Below are 23,913 nucleotides of genomic sequence, written 5' to 3'. Positions count from 1 at the left end.
TATTTCTCACTCTCCAATATTACTAAGGGACCAAAAATTCCTTAGGGAAAACTTGAAATGTGCCCTGCAGAACATACATTCATTGAAGTCCCATAGTGATCGGGACTTGGTGATTCATTAAAATATGTTCCATATAAAATGATAAAGAACTTGTTTGATTAGTTTTATTTTTTTTATTTTTAGTCATTTCTCTCCTCCAGTAGCATACAAAGTATTTCCAGCACTGTGAGTGGTAGTCAGCAGGAGTGAAGCTTCTAGCTAGGTACTAGCTGAATACTCCATGTTCAATGGCATAAGCAGTGTCAGCAGTAAGGTCTTCATATCAGGTTGTTGAGTGAAGCAATAGCCTTGGAAATAGCCTGTTATGTTCAGTGCTACGGGGAGTCTATGGGCCCCTCTTAGCCAACAAGTTGACAAGACATAACCATTCCCAGTATTAGAAGATCGAGTTGGTAGTATAGCATGTTGAGTTGGATTCAACATCTTTAACTGTTGGACACTGGTGCAAGAGGTTTCAGAGAAGAAGAGTTTTAGTCTGTTGCCTAGAGATTATTTTTGTGACATTCTGGCAAACAATGTGACTGTTTTTTGCCTTTGTCCTAAGAGTTCATCTGCCTGAGGCTAAGGTGAAGAGATTTAGATTACAAAGAGATTTATACTACACCTCAAAACAACCTAGCATAGACTCGCTCCTGTGGCTCACTCTTAGGAAGACTCTTTTGATCAAACATAGCAACCTGAGATAGGAAAAATACAAAATGTATAGTTCAAGAATTAAAGGGGCACCAGGAAGCGGAACTAAAGAACTAAGTTCCTAAGGGAGTGAAAATCTTGAGGCAAGACCTTACACAGCTAAACTTCCATCTTCTGAACAGAATGTTCTCCAAGGGACACTGCCATCTATTCTAAATTTACAATGAGTTTGCAGTTGTATGAGGGATACTTACATCGTTTTAGGCATTATTATGGCCTGGTTATAGTTTTTACATTTGTATTTGTACAATGGATATGTATGTATGTATGTATGTATGTATGTATATATGTATGTGTATATATATATACATAGATACATATGTTATATAATACATGCATATATAGCTGCATAATATATATACATATATATGGATATATGCATGTATTTGTGTGTGTCTGTGAGTGTGTGTGTGTCTGTGAGTGTGTGTGTGTGTGTGTGTGTGTGTATGTGCATGTGTTCAATATTATGACCTGGTTACAGTTTTCATTTGAACAAGACTGTGTGTCAAGTTGACAAGAAGTAGATTGTGATGACAATTCTCAATTGTCAAGTTAAATATATCTGGAATAAACTATGATCTAGAAATGGAAGGCATACTTGATCTGAGTCTTGAGGCAAGAAGGCATCATGACTTTGATCCAAATCTTGAGGCTTAAAAACATAGGCTTCTGATCCAGATCTTGAGTTGAAATGACACATGTTTTTGATCTGGATCAATACATGCCTTTAATCTGGATCTTGAAGCCTAATATGCATGAAGTTCAGGAGTGGTGGTAAATGCCTTTAATCCTAGAACTTGATAGACAAATCTCTGAGTTCAAGGTCTGTCTACAGAGCAAATTCATGGACATTCAAGTTTAGTCAGTGAAGAGAATCATTAAAAGCAGAAATCTGGTGAAGATATAATTGAATGAGGAGGATCAATTTCCAGACCCAGCAGGGAACAGAACTTGATAGGTTTGGACACATGGTTCTATTTTTAGAAGCAGGAATGAGTTTCTTCCTGCAACTATAAAAAAGTCTCTGAGGTCATGAATGTGTCAAGGGTAGATCTGCATGGAGGCCCAGAAAGATCACTGTGTGAGGTAAACAAGGTTGTACCTTGTGGTGGCAGCCAGACTGGGTAATGTATGAGTCACCCAGGTGGTGCTGGTTTTGAAGGCATAAAAGGTCATAGTGAGAAGCTGATCCGGGCAGTGATGGTGCACGTCTTTAATCCCAGCACTTGGGAGGCAGAAGCAGATGGATTTCTGAGTTCGAGGCCAGCCTGGTCTACAGAGTGAGTTCCAGGACAGCCAGGGCTACACAGAGAAACCCTGTCTCCTGTCTCGAAAAACCAGAGAGAGAGAGAGAGAGAGAGAGAGAGACAGAGAGACAGAGACAGAGACAGAGACAGAGACAGAGACAGAGACAGAGAGACAGAGACAGAGAGAGAGAGACAGAGAGAGAGACAGAGAGAGAGAGACAGAGAGAGAGACAGAGAGAGAGAGACAGAGAGAGAAGCTGAGGCATGGCATAGCACTGTCAGAGGCCAGGAGAGGCAATTGGTAAAGGCCTTAGTGTCAATTGAAGACTGAACAAATTATGCAAAGAAGTTGAAGCTTGGTACTGTGAAGACATCCTATGAGTAGCTATTGGTAAAAGTGCAGCCTAGTTGCAGCAGAAGACCCCATCATTTTAGAGATGCCAGTACCATGGGATGACGACCAAGAACAGCAGCAGCAGAAGCTATATTCCAGAAGCTGTGAAGATAAAATGTGAATTGCCTTGGTTACCCCAAGAGGTTAACCCAGAGTCATGCAACACCTGCTGTGGATAGCTGCTAACATAGAGTGGAACCAACCCAAAGGAAAGAAGTATGTTGCAATCAAAGATGAAATGTGTTGGAGATCTGAAGAGCACTTTCACATTAGACATGGAGAAGAATAGTTTGGAGTCTGTGCAGCCGGTTTTCAGTCCTGCTTTAGTCCAGTGTTTTCTCACTGTGCTCCCTTCCCTACATTTTAGAATGGTAGTATATATCTTGTGTCATAATATGTTGGAAGTATGTGATACACTTTTTGATTTTGATTTTATAGGGGATTACAGTTAAGAGATTGGGTGAATCTCCTTGAATTTGGATATTGGAGGAGGTATTGTTAAAGGAGGTTGTTAAAGGAAGTTTGTCACTGTAAAGGTGGGCTATGAGGTTTTAAATGCTGAAGCTATGTCCAGAGTGAAACAAATCCAGTCCCCTTAGCTGTCTGAAGATCAGAATGCAGAACTTTTGGCTCCTATAGCATGATGTCTACCTGCATGCTGCCATACTATTCTCGCCATGATAACAGACTGAACCTCCAAAATGTAAGCCAGCCCCAGTCAGTTGTTCTCCTTACTAAAAGTTCCCTTGGAAATAGTGCCTCTTCATAGTAATAAAATGCTAATATAGAAGTATTCAGAAACTGCTACAATAGCAGGTTTCAAGGAACTTTCCCAAAAACCTTTGCTATTAGTTGCCTCTTTGCTTGAAGTTAGCCACCACCACCTCAGGCTCTTTCAAGCCTTGAGTGTTAGTTGTCCCTTACCATATTCTCTGAGAATGTTAATGTGCTTTGATTAAATCAACCCTCATCCCTTTGCCAATTCCTCTCAAAGCCTGTCTGCCACATCCTACTCTCAAATTTGTCTTCATTTTTTAATGCATGGAATGAAACCAGTGCTCTTTATAGGTGCATGAGAAAAAGGGCCATGCATTTGAGCATGGACAGCCTAACAATGCTACCTCTTTAGAAAAAAATAGATTCACCCTACCCTAGCAGCCCTAGATTGTGACATATGAACATGAAATGTGGAGGTCAGAGGGGCTCGTGAACCTCTAAAGAACTATTGAGAGTTAAAAGTTCTTAGTGAGAAGTGAGTCAGTTTTCTTTAAGGAAATAACGTCTACTGAGAGCCAGTCAAGGCCTTGAAAGGATGGCTCAAGAAGAAATAAGGAGTCAGTGATGGAGAAGTGAATTTTGCAGTTTGACTGAATAGCAGTCATGTTGCTTCTTTATTTATACAGGTTCCACAGAACAAAGACAAGCTAATGATTATCCGAGAGGCACAGATTATATCATTTTTGTCTCCAGACAGGTATTTGATTTTTCATTATATGCCTAGGGTTAAAAAATTCAGTCAAAATTAGAAAGTACAAATAGAACAAATTTCATTTTTATTATCAGCCCTGTAACTACAACTCAAGGACCCCAAAGAATGTTTCTCCCAGAGCAAACACGTTTATTATATGACAGCCTGCTTTTAGACTGAAAGAATATGCAGTTTTAAAGCACTCTAAACAAACAGAAAATATCTGAATCTAGTTGGACATCACAACGTTGTGAGTCACCTCACTACTTTATGTGTCTTTCCTAAATCGGACTAACAAGTCACATAAACACTTGTGAAGAATGAAAGGAAAGGGAAGGAGAGTGAGTGATGAAGGCTTTGGACCACTATAAAGTTACAACAATTAAAATATGAGAGAGAGATAAAAGACAGGTGGAAGAAACTCAGATCTAGATGGCAGTAGGAGAAAACCTTATGCAGGGTTACAGGAAGTCTTCAAAAGACTCCCTATCAGAGAAAGCCTATGCTAGGCAAGAGTAGTAAGGCTTAATGCAAGCCATCCACCATATTAAATCATTGGCTGGCTCGTCTGAGAGTAGCCTGAAAGAACCCCTGCTGAGAATTACGGAATAAGAAGAGAAGCATCAGCTACAGATCATCAAACAGCTGGGTTCCTCGTGCTTCTCATGACACACAGCTGAACAGAACTGTCTAGGACTGCCATAGTCGGCCTCCAAAATCCAATGTCAAGTTCTCCTGTTTCTTAATTTTGTTGGTTATTATTTTTCATTAATCAACATTTTTATAGTTTTATTTATTTTTAAGAATTTCATACGATATGCATTGATCATATTCATCCCCAGTTCCTCCATTACTCCCTACGGACCCAACATCATGTTCCTTCTCTATTTTAAACAAAACAAAATTAAAAATCAACGAAAAACAGGTTCAATTTGTGTTGGTCAATTACAGCTCAGCATGAAGATTTATTATTTTCCCAAAAGAATTGTTTTGGTTTTGCTCAAAAAGTACTTAAGTATCTTCTTTTTTTTTTTTTTTTTTTTGGTTCAGTTTGGTTTTTGGTTTTTTTAAGACAGGTTTTCTCTGTGAAACAGCCCTGTCTCTTCTGCAGTTCAGTTTCTAGACCAGGCTGGGCTTGAACTCACAGAGATCCTCTTGCTTATGCCTCCTGAGCTCTGGTTTAAAGACATACACAACCATCATACTAAGGATATATTTTAGGCCACTATTCGATTCAACAAACCTGTTTCAATACCATGGCCCTTATTTAATTAGTATTGTTTTCTGCCAATTCTGAAAAGCAGTTAGTATTATTCCTCTGCCCTTTAAGATCTTATTAGAGAGTAATATTGTGAGATAATAGGACATGGGAAATACTGATTATGGCAAATGCCTATGAAAATACAGTAAGAGAGATTAGAAATCAGTGGTAATGCTCTGTAGTTTCCTGAAGCATCTCAGAGTAAACCTACCATTGCAGAAGTATTTTGGTCCACACAAAAAAGTACCAGCCATAAGTTGACATCAACTGTGTACATTACAGGTGCCTCTCTTGACAAGGAGCTAAGCAGGATTGTCACAGGCCAATGTCCAAATGATTAAAGTAAAACCTAAACTTGTTTATAATTAGTAGTAGTAAAGTTTGCCATATTTTATTAATTATTGATTATAAGATTATGGTTTTTATTGATTAGTATATCAACAACTGCATACTCTATTTCAACGTGTTGTGTCCCTTTATAAAAAAATTAATAGAAATTTTATAATATGAGCACTGTTTGTTAGAGTATAGAGATATATAGGTCTCTCTCCCTCTTCCTCTTCCTCTCTCTGTCTCTGTCTGTCTGTCTGTCTCTCTCTCTGTCTCTCTTTCTCTCTCTCTCTCTCTCTCTCTCTCTCTCTCTCTCTCTCTCTCTCTCTCTGTGTGTGTGTGTGTGTGTGTGTGTGTGTGTGTGTGTGTGTGTGTGTGTGTGTGCATGTGTGTATTTCTGTGCAACCCTGTTACTCCTGGCTAGGCAATGTAACATAGACTGGCATTTGCTCTCTTCTTTAATACAGAAACTAGATGTCTTAGTTAGGTTTTCATTGCTGTGAAGAAACACCATGATCAAGGCAATCCTTATAAAAGCAAACATGTAATGTGGACTGAATTACAGTTTCAGAGATTCAGTCCATGATCATCATGGTGAGAAGCATAGTAGCATGCATGCAGACTTGGTGTTGAAAGAGTCAAGAGCTCTACATCTTTATCTGCAGGCAGCCAGGAGGGGATCATTTTCCAAAGACGGACAGGAAGAAGTTCTAAACTAAACAGGCCAGACTTGAGCATCAATGAGACCTCAAAGCCCTGCCTTTACAATGACACCTTCTCTAACAAGGCTATGGCTCCTCAAATGTGGCCACAATTCTCCCATAGTACTTTTATCTCTAAAATGATGGGGTATTCTGCTACAACAGGGCTGTATTTTCACCAATAGCCCCTCATAGATTCTCTTCATAGCTCAAAGGTCTTGGGCCATCAAATAACACTAAGGCTGCACCTTCACCAATTGCCTTTCCTGGCCTCTCATAGTACCAAACCTCAGTTTCTCCCCATGACCCCTTCATGCCTTCAAAACTAGTATCACATTACCACATCCAGGTGCCAAAACGATGTCTATCTCTGAAACATAGCTTCTTTGTACTCAGAAAACACTTTCCAGAAAATTTCACCTCAGTGATGCTAGTCTCTTTTTAATCACCACTAATTTCTTAGCTACAGCTAACCAACATCGATTTTCCCAGTAACCCCTTCTACTCACTATAAAGCCAGAGCTACATGTCTAAAACTGCCAAATTTTGCTGCTTGCTGGGGCTAGAACATGGCCCCCTTTTCTATCATATCTTCACCAGTTTTCTGTTTTCAATGATTTCTTTTCCTTCCTAAGCCTGCCTGTCATGGAACTTGCTTTGTAGAGTGACTTCGCATGACTCTGTCTTCTGAGTACAAGGATTAAAGGCATGTACCACCACACCTGAAGCAATGTCTTTCTTTATCTAAAATTTGTTCTGTACCAGGCTAGCCTTGAACTCAGAGATTTGGTTTGCCTCTGTCTCCCAGGATTAAAGGCTTATAATCACCATGCCACATTTTCTAACCTAAGATTTTAATTCCTTTTCACGAGAACTTTATAAGCTCTGTATTATAATCCATTGAAAATATATTCAAATTGACCAGCAATAATAGCCATCAAAATGAACTTGTCAATTTGACATATAATTGTATCTACATTTGTCCAAACCAAAAAAAAAAAAAAAAAAAAAAACAGGTTATAATGAAACCTAGCATGACATAACTGTCCCTTGTTCAACTGCAAATTCATAAACAATAAGCTTACATAGGTGGGATCTTGCACTAAGGTCACTACTCACTTAATTCCTTTTAATAACCACTAATCTGCAAAGGAAGTGAAGACAGTATGGAACTGTTCTAACACAGCAATATCAAGATTAGTAAGGCTTGATTTTGTGTTTCATGTAACTAAGAGACAAAGGAAGTAGTCAACCTATACTGACATAAAATCACATACTGCTTATAATTTTACTAAAAGGATCAAATTATATGTACATATATACTCCTATTTTACAGATAGCTCAACAATTTATCCTGTCTTCAGAAAGAAGGCTTTAAAGACATTCACCAGCTTGTACATGAGTCTCAGACATAATAACCGAGATTGTATGACTTCTGGTTATCTTGATTTCTTGGGTATCATTGATTTGAATTTGGTACTATTTCTCCCATTAAAATCCTTTCAAAATGAACACATGAGTACTGATGCTTTTCTAGCATGGACGTATGCTACATCCATTCCCCGTAATACAAAAAGCAGGTTTCCTTAACAATTTTGAATTTTGTTATTTTCTCCATATGCTGATTCATGTTTTATATGAGACAAATTATATTTGCATTTTATATTGAAGTTTGAACTGATCTTATAATTGAAACAGACTCCAAAAGCTATGATCAGTTGCTTATACAGATACTAGAAGTGGCAGCTACGTGGAACTGCCATCAGGCCAACATCAACATAGAAGTTGTAAAGCGTGGAGCAGTGGTGCATGCATTTAATTTCAGTACTCAAGAAACAAAATCAAGAGGATCATAATTTCATAGCCACCCTGGGCTATACAACCAAATCTTTCTCAAGTCAAAACAAAACATAGAGAAGCACTGCAAAGCCTTTAAGTATTAAGTACATACTAACTTCAGAAAAGATAAGTGAAAAAAGGTTACATATAACCTTTTATAAAAAGGTTATATACCCTTTGCATATAATATTTAAAACACAGAATATAGTACTTTTAAAATTTGTAACATTCATTTATTGTATACCACAGCAGTTTTAATATTAGCTGTGCAAAATCTAGGATCTAGAGGTCAAAGACTCAAAACTTACCGAATCTAGACTCAAAACCAGACCAGTTCCCTGGTCTTTTTGTTTGACACAGTTTCCTGAAGGGGAAGGAGTGAGATGTGGTTAACAGTCTCCACTCAATTTGTATTGCCGCATCAACTGACATTTCACTGTCACTGAGTAATTTTTCAAGTGTGTATAAGTAGCAAAGAAAAATCATCTCTCCCACAGGACACAGAAATTTTTGTTATTTAAATTTTGTTTCATGAATTTCACTACAGATTGGTTATAAATGAACATTGACTAGACTTCAGAATATGAGGGAAGAAAGAAAGTAACATCCATTGTATGATTCATATCGTCTTGGTTTTTATTGTGCTTACTGACATTCATTCTTGTCCCTTACAAAGGACCAATTTAACCTCATTTACATTTGTATGCATATTCTTCAACTTTGTCTGTTTTTATACCATTAGTCTGTTTCCCATAACCATTCCAAATTGTCATAAAGGTTGTTCCTGATTCTGAAAATAAGTTCACCTTGTCCATCTGCTTAAATGTTCAGTAAAGAACCCTCTCCTCAGTCAGGTCACCTGCCATCTACTCAGAAAGAACCCTTCCTACCAGTTAACCCAAGATATGAAGAAAATTGTTCACAGTAAAATGTACAATTATATTTGCTCAAGACATTGTGTATCGTTTTTCTGATACAAACACAGACACAATTATTTTACCATCTTACTTTCATGATAGCAAGGACCTTCCCTTTTCTTCAGAGCTGTATTCTTTTAATATTCTTATCCTCCATTCCAAATCTAGACAAAGCAAACCAATGTGGGGAAGACTCCCAGGAGCAGGCAAAAAGAATCAAAGACACTCCCACTCCCACAGTTAGGAGACCCACAAAACACCAAGCTAAGAGCCACAACATATATGCAGAGGACCTAGTGAAGACACATGCAGGCTACATGCTTGCTTGCCACTTTAGATTCTGTGAGCCTATATGTGCACTGTTTACTTGATTCAGAGGGTCATGTTTTCTTAGGGTCTTTTATTTTCTCTGACTCTAATGATTCTAATGTCCCCTATTCCTTGGGATACCCCAAGCTCCTCGGAGAAAGAATCAATGAAGACCTCTAACTTGGACTCTCTGTACATACTATCTAACTATACTACTGTTTGACCAAAGCCTACAAAAGTCTTGATGTCTAAAATAGGATGCATGCTCTGCTTATGTTTCCTACTTCAGTCAACTGCATCACCGTATGTGGAACTCTGAGACAGAATGAAAGTGAATTATTAAATGGAAATAACAGAGTGCTAATGATACTATATGATTATTTGAGTAAAAGACAAATTTCCTCTACTAATAAATAGAAAACTTGCATAATAAAATTGTTCCAAATGGAGACATACCACACACATAGATTCACATACCCACCCTCAACTTCATGAGGGAAATATCTAATAAAGTTTCCCTTTACCACCAATTAACTAAATTGTTTCATTTTTAGTCTGAGAACATTGGAATCACAACAGACTTATCAATTCCTCTTTACCAGACTATTTTAAGACTGCAGAGAAAAGATCAAATTAGAAAGCATTTCTCATCTCTCCATTAGCCTTTGGAGGACCAAAAGAACTTTTCAAAATCAACTCGCCTACAGATATTCTCAGAGGTTTATTAACAGAATAAATAAGATGCTGTCTTTAAGATTACTGAGATCAGTATTTCAGTGGCACATCAATATAAGATTTCTAGATGTACTCAACTCAAACCTCCAATACCCGTGCTTAAGAGGTGGCTCAGTGGTAGAGTACTTATGTAGCATACAAGAAAGCCTGAACATGAGCTCCCCCACATAAACTGAAAAAATAGAAAAAAAAATATGTTTACAAATATCTTGACCTTTCTATTACACAGCATAATATCCTCCAGTATTTTGTGCTTAAATCCTCATGATTTCTAAGGGTAGAATGTACTATACATTTAGAAGGCTGCCCAAATGTTACTCTTGTGTTTTCAATATAGAAAAAAAGACTTACATATAATTTTCGAAAACTACAGAGTAAATGCTTCTCTTTACCCTAAAAGAATGGTGGATTACTTACCTTTTGCTGTCATTACGTCTGAAATTTCCTCAGTAATAGACTTAACTTTATATAATTAAACAATTTTAATTCCACATTTGCATCCCATTTTTTTTTGTCTGATTCTTGTCTTTATGTTATTTTGGGTGTTCTAGCCATTAATATTTTTCAAGACTGTAGGTCAAATCTAGGGCCTCATGAAAGTAACAAATGTCTGACAATGATCTGCTTCTTCAGTCTGCTCAGAGTTGTAAACATCATATGTCCTAAGTTTTATGTCTTTAACAATTAACACATTAATTATAATTAGGTAAATATCTTTTTCATCAAAGTTTTTGTCAGTGCAATGTGGACATCTTTATTCCTTATACTGTAAATGAAAGGATTCAACATTGGGCCCACAATGGTATAAAAGATGGTAGATATTTTATCGTCATCCACAGATGCACTAGAAGGCTTAAGATACATGAAGGCTGCAGCTCCAAAGAAAAGAGAAACAGCTATCACATGGGAGCCACAGGTACTGAAGGCTTTTGACCTACCTTCTGCAGAACGGATGCTGAGGATGTTGGAAATAATTAATGTATAAGAAACAAGGAGAGTCAGGCTGGGCACTGTTATATTGACACTGACAACAATGAAAAGTACCAGCTCATTGATGGAGGTGCTTGTGCAGGAGAGTTTAAGGAGAGGATGTACATCACATACATAGTTATTGATGATGTTGCCATCACAGAAGGTGAGTCTCAGCATGCAAACTATGTGAGACATGGCACCCGAAAAGCCCATCAAATACACACCCATCGTTATCAAGTGGCAGACCTGAGGAGACATGGTGACCTGGTAAAGCAGGGGCTTACAGATGGCAGCATATCTGTCATAGGCCATTGCTGTCAAAATGTAGCATTCATCAATAACAAAGAAAGCAAAGAAAAAGAGCTGAGTCATGCACTCAGTATGAGAGATGATGTTCTGCTTCACAAAACCCACCAACATTCTGGGGATTATGACAGAGGAGTAGCAGAGATCTGTGAAGGAAAGGTTGAAGAGAAAGTAGTACATGGGGGTGTGCAGGTGAGGATTCAACACAATCAGGACAATCAAGCCCAGGTTCCCCATCACAGAGACAATGTAGATTCCCAAGAAGAGAAAGAAGAGAGGCAGCTGCAGCTCTGGTTGCTGTGTCAAGCCCAGCAGGATGAATTGTGTCACTGAAGAGGCATTTCCTAAAGCCATTCTTCCCTAGGTCATATCTGTAAGAACAGTAAAACCATAGCATTAAAATGAAATCCCAGCACCCATCAACCTACCACATTAACATGAGATTAAGAACCAGAATAGAAGAATAAATTCAAGCTCACAATTCTCGATGCTTTTGTTTACTACATTTTATGAGAGTTACGATAAAGAAATAACCATAAATATATTGAAGCCATTTCTTTAAATAATATTCAGGGGAGCAATGAGCATTTTTACCTCTATAGCATCTTAGTTCTACTTCTACCTTGACCATCCATCTCTTACTTCAGGCTCAGCGGTAATGACAAAAGAAAAGAAACAAGGCACATCCAAGTCTCACTGTGTTGCTCAGTTCTAGGTAGCAGATAGAAAATCATGCACCCATCCAATCCAATACTTCTATTTCTACTTCAGGACCGAGTGACTTTACTGACTTTTCTGTACTCTTACAGGAGGGCAAGTACAAATAGCATGGAGAAGCTATAAAGGTGACTACTACAGAAAAAATATATATATTTTCTGTTGTTACCTGGTTTGTCTTTTTGGAGATGAGGGAAATTAATTTTGGACTAGAAAATCCATAGCCCTCATTCTTTTGTATTATGAGGAGCCATGAGGAGAAACCATGATTTCTGGTGGTGGCTTTTCCTACAGTGCTGTCTTTATAATAATGGCTGGTAAATAACATCTACTGATGTCACAAGGGCCACTTGGTAATTACTCAAGAGAGTTTTATGAATTATAATCTCAAGAATCTAATTAAAAGTGGAAAAGCTTATGTTTCCCAAGAGGTCAGGCTTTGTTGCTATGGTACTTACAAATTGGTACAATAGTGTTGACTTTCACTCATTTAGAAGTATACAATTTTCTTTTGTGTCATAGTTTGAGATTTTTATACACTTATACAATATTTTCTGATGAAGTTCATCCCTGATGTCTTCCCTCAAATTTCTCCCCATCCTCCTGTCACTATTGCCTCCCCAATTCATTTGTTCTTTTTAATATTTTAACACACCGTGTCTATTCAGTATTAGTGTGTGTGTGTGTGTGTGTGTGTGTGTGTGTGTGTGTGTGTTTATGAGGGTCGTTTACCTGATGGCAGGTAGCCTGACAGGGATGCATCCTTGAAATGGATGGGGTTTCTCAAAGTATTCATCAACTGCCAATAGTTACTAAGCTTCAGGTTGAATTCATGACCATATCTGCCCTCCATTCTTGAATCTTATCAGGCTTGGTTTTACTTAGGTCTTATGCCTACAATTGTTACCACTGTGAGATTCTAGAGAATATCATAAAACCATTGTTTTCTTATAGTAATGTATCACTTTGGGTTCTTACAATTTTTCCACCCCTTATTCCTGAATGATTCTTGAGACTTGGGTAAAAGGGTGTGATGTGGAGTACTAGGACTGAGCACTCACCATCTCTTATTATCTCCTTATTGACTAGCTATCGATATCTAGATTGATCTCAATGTATTGCTAAAAGAAGCATCTCTGAAGAAGGTTGAGAGATGCACCAGTAAAATGGAAAAGCATTAGGAATCCATACTATACTATACTATAATACTATACTGTATCCATAGCAGGCAACGGCTATAGATACTTCCCTATGACCTATTAACCAGGTGGCCCCAATAAGCATGGTTGGAGTGAATTTTGTCTGTGGAGCAAACCTAAAATCCAATCTAAATGTTGTTAGTTACTCCTATAAAACTTATGCCAACATTGTACCAGTGGATATGTCCTACCAGGTCAGCCATTACTGTAGCTGTCATGATACACATATACACACATATAGACTGGACACATATTTTTGTCATAATGAGAAACATTTTTAAGTGCATACTTAGGTAAAAAAATTTTAAATTTAAATTTTGAGATTCTGACTGTGATAATAGTAATCAGGGCTTTACCAAGGCTAGACTATTAGCTTATTAGAATTCCATTGATTAAAAAAAAAAGTTAAAGAAGGACTAGGTCTAAGCTTTGTATTCCTAAATGTGTTATACTGGTACAATGCCTATGAGAGTAACAATATTCGTCTCACTCTTATATCACTAAGAAGCGTATGCCAATGAAAACCTTAAAATTTGTAAACAAAGTAAATTGGTGCCATTTAAGAATTTATATCTTCATCTTGATATTAATTTTACAGATTTCTGCTAATAGGTTATGGCTATGCAATAAACCCTAGCTAATCCTCTCTATTCCGACAAAACCACTACTTTTCCCTAGAGAGACAGCCCAACATTTACCACCTTAGTCCCCAAGCCCAGGGAATAGGGGCGCTAACTCACTGATTTGAGATGGTCAGCCTGTGAGTTAAGGGACTATAGCAAATTCATGACTTGGAGTATATTATAAGGGTGCTCTCTATGTTTTATTTAGAAATAGCTGAGTGGAGTTAACAGGCAACAGTCCAGATTATCTTACATGGATAGCTGGTTTTCAAAACATCAGAAATCCTTAGAATTGACATGACAAACATTTCAGTATTAATGTTCATTTTCATTAGAGACCTGTTTGCTCCGGACAGCTTCCTATATTGAATTCTAAGAAGAAATTGAGCATCCTTGGAGTTACTCCAGTTGTGGTGAGACAGCCACTAGGCAAGAATTGCCACTATCCTTCTACAGACAAATTACTGTCCAGAAAAGGACACACTTTCAGAATAGTCGACTGATTATATCTGCCTAGACAGAGTAATCAGCCCTTAATAATTCTGCAGCACTAAGGTCTGTCAGAAGATCCTGGGCCAGAAGGCAGAAGAACAGATGCTCCAATGTTTTGAAGTAGAGCGAGTGTCCAGGTGTTCAGAGGTCTCTATAAATTGGCTAAGTTTTAGAAACTACGATTTGTGCTTTCCACAATTATAGTTAACTCAGTCATTCTGGATTTCTGATGGGGTTGAAAACATATAGCTATTGACCTTAAGAGAAAAGATTTGAGTGGATGGTCGTCAGCTGACATTCATTCTAAAGCCAGGTTCAGAACTAAATGTTTTAGTTAGAATAGATGACAGAGGAGCTGGTTAGTCAACAAAAGGATGGACTGGGTATTAGGACTATCCTGTACCTCACTGGTACAGATTGGCATAATTATGCTCTAATTGTATTTTGAGAGAAAAGTTTCATTTTAACAGGAAGGGTGATGTGTAGGAGGAGCTAAGGTAGGAGGAGTACTGAGAGGAAGAAAAGGAGTAAGAAGAGGAGAAGAAGAAGGAGAGGAGAAGCTAGGTGATGAAAGAGAGAAAGAGGAGGGAGACAGGGAGGCAGATATTCATGTATCTCCACCAGTCAAAGATAGTTGTTATATCTAGGTCGGTCAGTAGGTTACACCTCTGATTGAACAATTCCAAACTTATAAAGCCTATGATTAACATTTTTTTAAAAAAATGTATAAATGCAAAAAGGAAAACCCCTGGGATAGGGGTTTCCTAAGGGGGGTGGGGGGGAATGGGGATAGGGCATGCCATCTGAAGTGTAAATAAAATATCTAATAAAAAAAAGAAAAAAAAGAATTCCATTGATTAATATATAAAACTCTAAATTTTGGAGGTCTAAACATTATATACCATTGGTAAGTTTATATACTTATTTTTATATTCTAATCATTTCCCTCACATGGACAACTTGCATTATGTACCTTTAGTCATTTTCTTAGACCCTCATAACTTAAGCTTCCAAATCCTCCATAGACTATACATATCCTCCATAGACCCAGACCTCCAGGTAGTCACACAGATGACCCTCACAGAGTTCCATCCCTACTCCTATCATTGCCCACCCCATACTCTGACACCTGATCATCATCCCATTTCCCCTCCTCACTCTCTCTCTCTCTCTCTCTCTGACTAAGTTCCCCCTCTCCATTTGTCTCTGATGAATATTTTGTTTTCTCTTCTAAGAGAGACTCTTGCATCCTTCTTTGGGTCCTCCTTATTGAGCAGGTTCTTTCTTGGGTTTTTGGATTGTAGCATAGTTATCCTCCATTTCATGGCTAATGACCATATATATTTTCTGCAACCATACACATCTTTTTGGAACTGTGTGATCTCATTCAGGATGATATTCTCAAGTTCCATGCATTTGCCTGCAAATTTAATGATATCTTTGTTTTGAAATGTTCAGCAGTAATATATATATATATATATATATATATATATATATATATATATATACATATACATATACATATACATATACATATATATATATATATTCTTTACCCAATCTTCAGTTGAAGGACATCTAGGTTGTTGTTTTCAATTTCTGGCTATTGTGTGTTTTGCTATGAACATAGTTGAGAAAGTGTCCCTGTGGTATAGTGGGGCATCTTTTAGGGGACATGAACAGTGTTATAGCTGGGTTTGGGGGTAGAACTCTTCCTAATTTTCTGAGAAATTGCCAAACTGCTTTCCAAAGTATTTGTACAAGTTTGCACTCCTACCAGTAATGCAATAGCTTTCCTCTTGCTCCACATCCTTGACAGCATTTGCTATCACTTGAATTTTTTTCTTAGCCATTAGATGGGTGTAAGATGAAATCTCAGAGTCATTTTGATTTGCATACTCCTGATGACTAAGGAAATTGAGAATTTCTTTAAGTGCTTCTAAGCCATTAGAGATTCCTCTATTGAGAATTGTCTGTTTACCTCTGTACCCCATTTTTAAATTGAGCTACTTGGTTTGTTAATGTTAAATTTCTTGAGTTCTTTATATATTTTGGAGAATACTCCTCTATCAGGTATATGGTTTATGACAATATTTTCATATTCTGTAGGATGTCATTTTGTCCTATTGATTATATCCTTAGCCTTGCAAAAGCTTTTTAATTGAATGAGGCTCCATTTATTAATTTCTGATCTTAGTTCCTTAGCTATTGGTAGTGTTCTCAGGAATTTGTTTCTTGAGCCAATGAGTTTAAGATACTTCCTCACTTTCTCTTCTATTAGATTCACTCTCTCCAATTTTATGTTGATGTTTTTGATCTACCTGCACATGGGTTTTGTGCAGGGTGATAGAAATGAATGTACTTGCATTCTTCTGCATGCAAACATCCAGTAAAACAAGCACCATTAGTTAAAGATGTTGTTCTTTTTCTATGGTATGATTTAGAGATCTTTATCAAATGTCAAGTATCCATACCTGTATGGGTTTATTTCTGGGTCTCTGATCCTACTCCTTTCATCAACCTCTGTTTTTATGCCAATACCATGCAGGTTTTATTATGCTATAGTATAGCTTGAAATCAGGGGTGATGTTACCTCTAGAAGTTATTTTATTGTACATTATTGTTTTAGCTATCCTAGGTTGGTTGTTTTGATCGTTCGTTCATTTGTTTGTTTGTTTGTTCCCCCATTAGAGTTGAGAATTGTTCTTTCAAGGTTTGTAAAGATTCCTGGTTGAAATTTTGAGGAGGATTGCATTGAATCTCTTTTCACTTTACCAAATTGCTTTTGGTAAATTGGCGATTTCATTTTTTACGATGTTAATCCAATTAATTCGTGGTCATGGGAGATCTTCCTATCCTCTGATATCTTCACCAATTTCTTTCTTCAGAGACTTAAAATTCTCCTCATACAGGCTTTTCACTTACTTGGTTAGAGTTAAACAAAGTTATTTTATACTCCTTGTGGCTATTCTAAAGGATGTTATTTCACAAATTTGTCAGACCATTTATCATTTGTATAAAGAAAGGATACTAATTTTTTTAGGTGATTTTGTATCCAGCCACCTTGGTGAAGGTGTTTACCAGCTGTAAGAGTTCTCTGGTAGAATTTTTGGGGTCACATATATAATACTGTCGTATCATCTGCAAATAGCAATACTTTGACTTTTTTCTTTCTAACTTTTATGCCCTTGATTTATTTTAGTTGTCTTATTGCTCTAGCTAGAACTTCAAATACTATATAAAACAGATATGGATAGACTGGGTACGCTCCTTTTATCTCTGATTTTAGAAGAATTGCTTAAGTTACTCCCTATTTAATTTAATGTAGGCTACTGGATTGCTATAAATTGCTTTTATTACATTTAGGTATGCACCATGGGTTCCTGAAGGGACCTTGGTCTCACCAATACTTTTAATAGGAAAGTGTGTTAGATTTTATCAAAGGCTTTGTCAGCATCTAATGAGATGATCATGTGATTTTTATCAGCTTGTTTATTTTATGAATTTGATGAATTTTGTTTGATGAATTTTCACGTATTGAATCATCCCTATATCCCTGGGATGAACCTCACTGATCATGGTAAATGATCATTTTGGAGTATTTTTGCATTCAATTACTGTTATTTTGTTGTTGGTGGTGGTGGTTGTGTGTGTGTGTGTTTCTGTTTGTACCTGTGTGTGCTGTTTTTTGTTTCTATTTGCATTGAGTTACTTATTTCTTGTGGTTTCTTGTTGTAGTTAACATCCTTGGGTTGGAGTTTACCTTCTAGCATTTTCTGCAAGGCTGGATTTGTCTATAGATATTGTTTAAATTTTGTTTTGTCTTGGAATATCAATGAGAGTTTTGCTGAGTATAATAATCTAAGTTGGTGCTTCTAGCTATTAGAGCCTCTGATAGAAACTCTAGTGTGATTCTGATAGGTCTGCCTTTGGAGTTCACTTGGCATTTTTTCTTTACCTCATTTAATATCCTATCTTTGTTCTCTAGATATTGTGTTTTTATTATTATATGGTGGATGGATTTTCTTTTCTGCTCAAATCTAATCAGTGCTCTGTAAACCTCTCATATATTTATAGACATCTCTTTCTTTAGGTTGTAGAATTTTTCTTCTATGATTTTATTGAAACTATTTTATGGTCTGTAGAGCTTGGACATTCATCTTCTTCTATTCCAATTGTTATAAGGTTGGTCTTTCCAAAGTATCCCAGATTTCTGGATTTTTTTTGTCAGAATTGTTATATTTAACATTTTCTAGAACTGATATATATCAATTTCCTCTATCTTACCTTCTCGGCCTGAGATTCTTTCTTCTATCTCTTGTATTCTGTTGTTGATGCTTATGTTTTGTTCCTGTTCTTTTACCCAGGTTTTCTGTCTGCAGAATTACCTTGGTTTGTGTTTTCTTTATTGCTTCTATTTCCATTTTCAAATCTTAAATTGTTTTATCTATTTCCTTCATCTGTTTAATAGCATTTTTCTGTATTGTTTAAGAGATTTGTTTTCTCTTTAAAGGCTTCTGCCTGTATGATTGTATTCTTTTGTATATCTTTAAGGGATTTTTTCATTCCTCTTTAAATGTGTCTATCATCATTATGAGATTAGATTTAAGCTCTCTGTGTTTTAGTTATTTTAGGATATTCAGAGCTTGCTGAAGTAGAATAGCTGTGCTGTGTAGGTGCCCTATTGGCATTTGTTGTTTGTGTTATTATACTGGCCATTAGCTATCTGTTTGCCCCTGTCCCTGAATGATCCTGATTTAGCAGGTATTTGGAGGAGGGGCCCTAAGTTGGATGTTCCTGGTGTACCAGGCCACTGGTGGGTAGCCTTGTGATGGACAATGTGACTCATTGAAAAGTGCAAGTTTCCCAGCAGTTGGGTTTGCTCTAGGGACATGGCAGATAGGAGGTTGGTGGGTGGGGGGTGGGATTTAACTTATATATTTTCTGTTCATCAGGTCTGATGAATGTAGTTGAAGAGGTGATGGGACTATGGAGCACCACAAGGACAGAATGCTGCTAAGGACAGCTGGGGTAGCCAGAGGAATAAGTGTAGGTAAGGGATCTAACCTGTATATTTCTGGTAAAGCAGGTCTGATGAAGGCAGAACTTTTCTTTCTTTCCTTTTATCATTCCAGTGTGTGTGTGTGTGTGTGTGTGTGTGTGTGTGTGTGTGTGTGTGTGACACAGTGTTTGATTACTGAGGGCAGTAGCAAGTTATGCTAAATAAAACAATATTAAGAAGTTACATTGAAACCTAGATTTGTGGGTTTAATTATCAGGAACCAAATGGCTCCAGAAAAGCCAAGGTCTAGATTTTACATATGAAATGAATGGATTAGACAGCTGTTACTGCAATAATAAAGCTATAGTTAGCTATCAACACTATTATAAGTGTAAGTAGGATACGTTTGAAACAAAGCATGAACCAAATGGGCTCTGTTTCAATTAAGATGACAGTTTTATCAGCAATCTGGATGATTACCCAGGCTCTTTTTGGAAATCTCTGTAATCTCCATGGAGACACAGTGGCCCCAGTCTTCAATGATCACATAGGACAGCATTAAGTCTTTGACTGCCACACACTGCCTTCTACTACAAGATCCAAAAGATTCCAAAGACTTTCCTGTATATTAGGAATGACTCTCCTACATTAGTGAGGCCAAAGGGGACAATCAGTTTTGCAGTATCCTGGTCCTCCACCATTTAGACAGGGTCATGGAGCACTTTTTCCCAGTAGTTAATATTATCACAATCCAGGCAGAATTATTTTCTAAAAGACTATAGGGCTGTCGTTAGGAGCTGGCATGTTTGGCTATCACAGAAATCCTTTTTATAATTAAACAGTTTTATATGCCATATTCAGCAGATCTCTGAAGAGTTTTGAGAGTCATATATGTATTTTTCATGGTTTTAAATAACCTTTAGTTGCTTTAAGTTACTTGCTTTAGACATAAACTTGAAAACATATTTGGAATCCTAAATAAAGCTTGCCCCAATAAAATGAATTATATTTGTATTTATCATAATGAAAAGCCTTGTTTTGATCACATTAAATAATTTTATTATTTACAAGGTAAATGACTATTAACTTGCTTGTCTTATCTTTAACTGTCTACAAGTTAGTAGGATAGAATTTCAGTGTGTTTTCTCTTAAGTTTGATCCTTAAAAGTCACAATTATTGAATTGAAGCACTTTATCAAAACAAAACTTTAAATCATAAATGCAACAGAGAAAAATTTTCTTATTTCCTCAGTTGAAGGGATGGAATGGAAGTTGTACCCAAACTGTGTGAATACATAGCTTGGGCTGGGGACAGAAAGTTTCTTTCTCTGTTCTAGCCCTAGGCCTAAGCCTGGAAGCTTCCAAGCTGCCTGATTCAGTCTAGCTTCTCATCTGCCTGAATTGGTCTAGGCAGCCTCAAACCAACTTTGGCAATATATTCTAATCTTCTGTCTCATTCTCATTCTCTGGCTCATTCTTTCTTCCTGTGTCTAACATATTTTCTCGGCAACTTGTCTCTGTAAAACTATCAAAGTAAAACAGCCATTGTCTTCCTATCTATCTATCTATCTATCTATCTATCTATCTATCTATCTATCTATTATACACACACACACACACACACACACACATATCTGCTTTGTTCTTTTCAGTACACTTCTCTTTCCTATACTGTTCCTGTGAGAGTTTGACATGTCCTATCTCTGACTCATTCCGTCAAATCTTTCTCTGATTCATCACTTTGTCTGTTTCTCAATTATAAATCATTTTCAAACATGGCTGCTTCTGTTCACAAATAATGATTACCTTCATTGTTTTGGATTAAATGTTTGTTCTAAGGGTGTGACTGCATTCCAGCCAGAGGGATTAAAGGTGGATCATTCTAGCCAGGACAAAGAGGCCTAGAAGTTCTTTGGATTTGAATCCTTGCCAGAGCAGCCATGTTTCTGGATTAAAATTCCTCTATGGTGCAAACACTAGGAAACTTATTTTTTGATCCTTTCATACTGCCTCATCACAGAATATCAGAGTAACCTGTGTTTTTAATTTATACAAATACCTAAAGTTTAACAAAATCAGCAAAGGCAAACAGGCCAGACATACATTCTTAAGTCACTGTCTGTTAGCCTGAATAGACCTTGGGTAAGGAGAAACATTATATAGACCTCTTGCCAAAACACCTTGGCCATTTTCCTGATGCATCATAAGATGGGAATATCTCAGTTTTTGGTGCTCATAAATGTTGCCTTAATTTTTAGCTTCTTATATCCTTCTCCACATTCCTAATTTCTCTTTTATCCAATTGCATTCTAGGTCAATCATCTGTTTCTCAAACCTCTATTACCCTTTGTCTAGAATGATACTGATCACTACCATCTTAGTCTATTCAAAACCCTGTCCAGAGCCTATCTCAAGATATTAAATTGTGTTGGTCTTTTCTAGGACATATACTCCATTTTTTTAATTTTAATTTTTTGTGATTATAACATCATGATCCCAAGTCCCCTTCATCTCTGCCTTCTAACATTATAATTCAACCCCACCCCACCCCCAAAAAGCATAGAAATGTCTAATCCTGTCACAATGTGCCCCAGAATATTTACCTTTGTCCACACATCTTCACTTATAAATGTTTATTGCAATGAGTCTGTCTTTAATCGTATCATTAATACTGGATTCTCATTGGGTACCCTCCCAGTAATCCTGTTGTTGCTCTGTGTTGTGCATATTCTATAGCTTTGGATCAGGTAGACTATTCCTTCACATGTTCCAACACTTCACAGATGGTGTAGTTTTTGAGGTTGGCCAACTCAAAGTCCTGGATCTGGTCATGGGTAGCAGGCAGCTGAGCTGGTCAGCCTACTGCCTCTCCAACAACAGCACCACCAGAAGGATCTCTCCAGCACAGCTCTGACTATCTTTCCCAATGCTGCCACAGGCAGGACGCGGGGACATTTCTCCTGCTCTCATGTACATGGGGCTAGCTGTCCTGCACCCAGGCATCAAGAGGCAGCTATACTTTCGGCCCAGAACAGGCATGAGGCCCACTCTCACAAGTGCTGCCTCTGGCAGGGTGCTGAGCCAATTCTCCTGCTGTCACACCTTTTGGATTGGCTCAACTGTGCCTTCACTATCAGCTCCATTATTTTGCACAAGTGAAGTCCATGCCTCACATTCCCAAGTGCTATAGCCATTGAGTAGCAGGGCTAGCTTTCCTGCTCCTGTGACTTCCAGATCAGATCTCCCAACTGCTGAGGTAATAAGAAGTAAGGGAGAAGGTAAGGGAGGCCATTATTTTCATACCCAAGCTCCCTCACTGCCTATGAGTGGTAGGGCCACATAACCTGGATACCCCCAAGTACAGCCAGCTAGCAATTTCAGTTAAAAAGAAAAACAATTAGAGATGTCTGACCCTGTTGATGACTGTCAAGGTGGCATCAAAAAACCTGGCCAGACACAAGCAGCCTGAAGCTAGGAAGTTACTTGGGCTGATTCTACAATGAGACAGTTTCTCTCATTTCCCTACCTACTCTGTTTTTCTTCTAGGAGTATTTTCTGTCCTTATCATTTTTAAGTAAATCCCTTAGGTCTAGTGCTCTGGGTTGTAAGCAAGTGTATTCTATTAACTTGAGTATGTATCTGTCCATAGTCCTATATTTAAAGTAAGAAATAGGGTTAGTAATATTACTGGAAGAATCTCTGCATATATCAAAACAGTGAAGATCTCAGACCCAGTGAATATTGATGATATTTAAGGACAAATATTTTTGTTTATTCCATGACACTATTCTAAGAAAAATCTAACACAAAAAAAAAAAAAAAAAAAAACAAAAAAACCTGTTTCTTACCCTTTTTTAAATAGAGCAAAAAGTCATTGAACATAGTAAATAAAATCTCATTTGTAGTACCAGGTTTGAAGGATAAAATTATTAAAATCCTTATCTTACATCTTTGATTATCATTGCTACATTAATGTGATTTCTCAAATTTTACTGGTTGCTCAGGTATTATAGGAAAGAACACTGCAACGGTAAAAGAGACAATTATCTATCTATAGCCTTCAACCTGGAAAGCTTTCATTTTTATTTTTAATCCTTCTATATAAATGCATATAGGTGGAGTTTTAATCTCTTTTTAAAAATTTATTGTTTTTAAACTCTGTCTTCCATAAAGTCAGTTTTTATGATTTTGTCCTCATCTGTTATTTTCATTTATAGGACAAGATTTATCAAACAAGCACCCATCCTACTGTGAAATACCTTAGAGAACTGTTGTTGATACCTTAGTTGGTTTATACCACATAGTCACTTTAATCAAGATGGTGGTGAGGTTACACAGTTGTTCTTTTAAAACGTCTATTTAACAAAATCAAGAGTTGAATTCAAGTTGCATATATAATTTTGTAGTAAATGATTATTACCTATGTATAAATTTTCAACAATCAACACTTTTGTTATAAGTTTCTGTTAACTTTTTCTAAGACATTTTGCAATTTTTGTTTTGATTTTTTTTTTTTTTGGTTTTTTGTTTGTTTGTTTGTTTTTTATTGGATATTTTCTTTACTTACATTTCAAATGTTATCCCCTTTTCCCGTTTACCCCTTACACCTCAGTCATCCCCTTTCCCATCCCTCTTCCCACTGCTTTGA

The 23,913-nt window shown here is 37.1% G+C and overlaps 1 protein-coding gene across 1 annotated transcript; it reads right to left on the bottom strand.

Moving 5' to 3' along the window:
- Window positions 1-8,281: 8,281 nt before the first annotated feature.
- Window positions 8,282-12,238, bottom strand: LOC143438797 (olfactory receptor 8B3-like). Its single transcript, XM_076924485.1, has 2 exons — window positions 12,119-12,238; window positions 8,282-11,603 (listed from the first exon to the last, which is right to left on the bottom strand). The coding sequence occupies exon 2, from the start codon at window positions 11,584-11,586 to the stop codon at window positions 10,657-10,659; it is 930 nt and encodes a 309-aa protein (XP_076780600.1). The 5' UTR covers window positions 11,587-11,603; window positions 12,119-12,238; the 3' UTR covers window positions 8,282-10,656.
- Between the last annotated feature and the right edge of the window lie 11,675 nt (window positions 12,239-23,913).

This window comes from Arvicanthis niloticus, chromosome 26 (assembly GCF_011762505.2).
Source record: "Arvicanthis niloticus isolate mArvNil1 chromosome 26, mArvNil1.pat.X, whole genome shotgun sequence".
Classification (NCBI taxonomy): domain Eukaryota; kingdom Metazoa; phylum Chordata; class Mammalia; order Rodentia; family Muridae; genus Arvicanthis; species Arvicanthis niloticus.
Note: the sequence above shows the minus strand (reverse complement) of the source record. Positions and strands in the feature narration are given on the sequence as shown.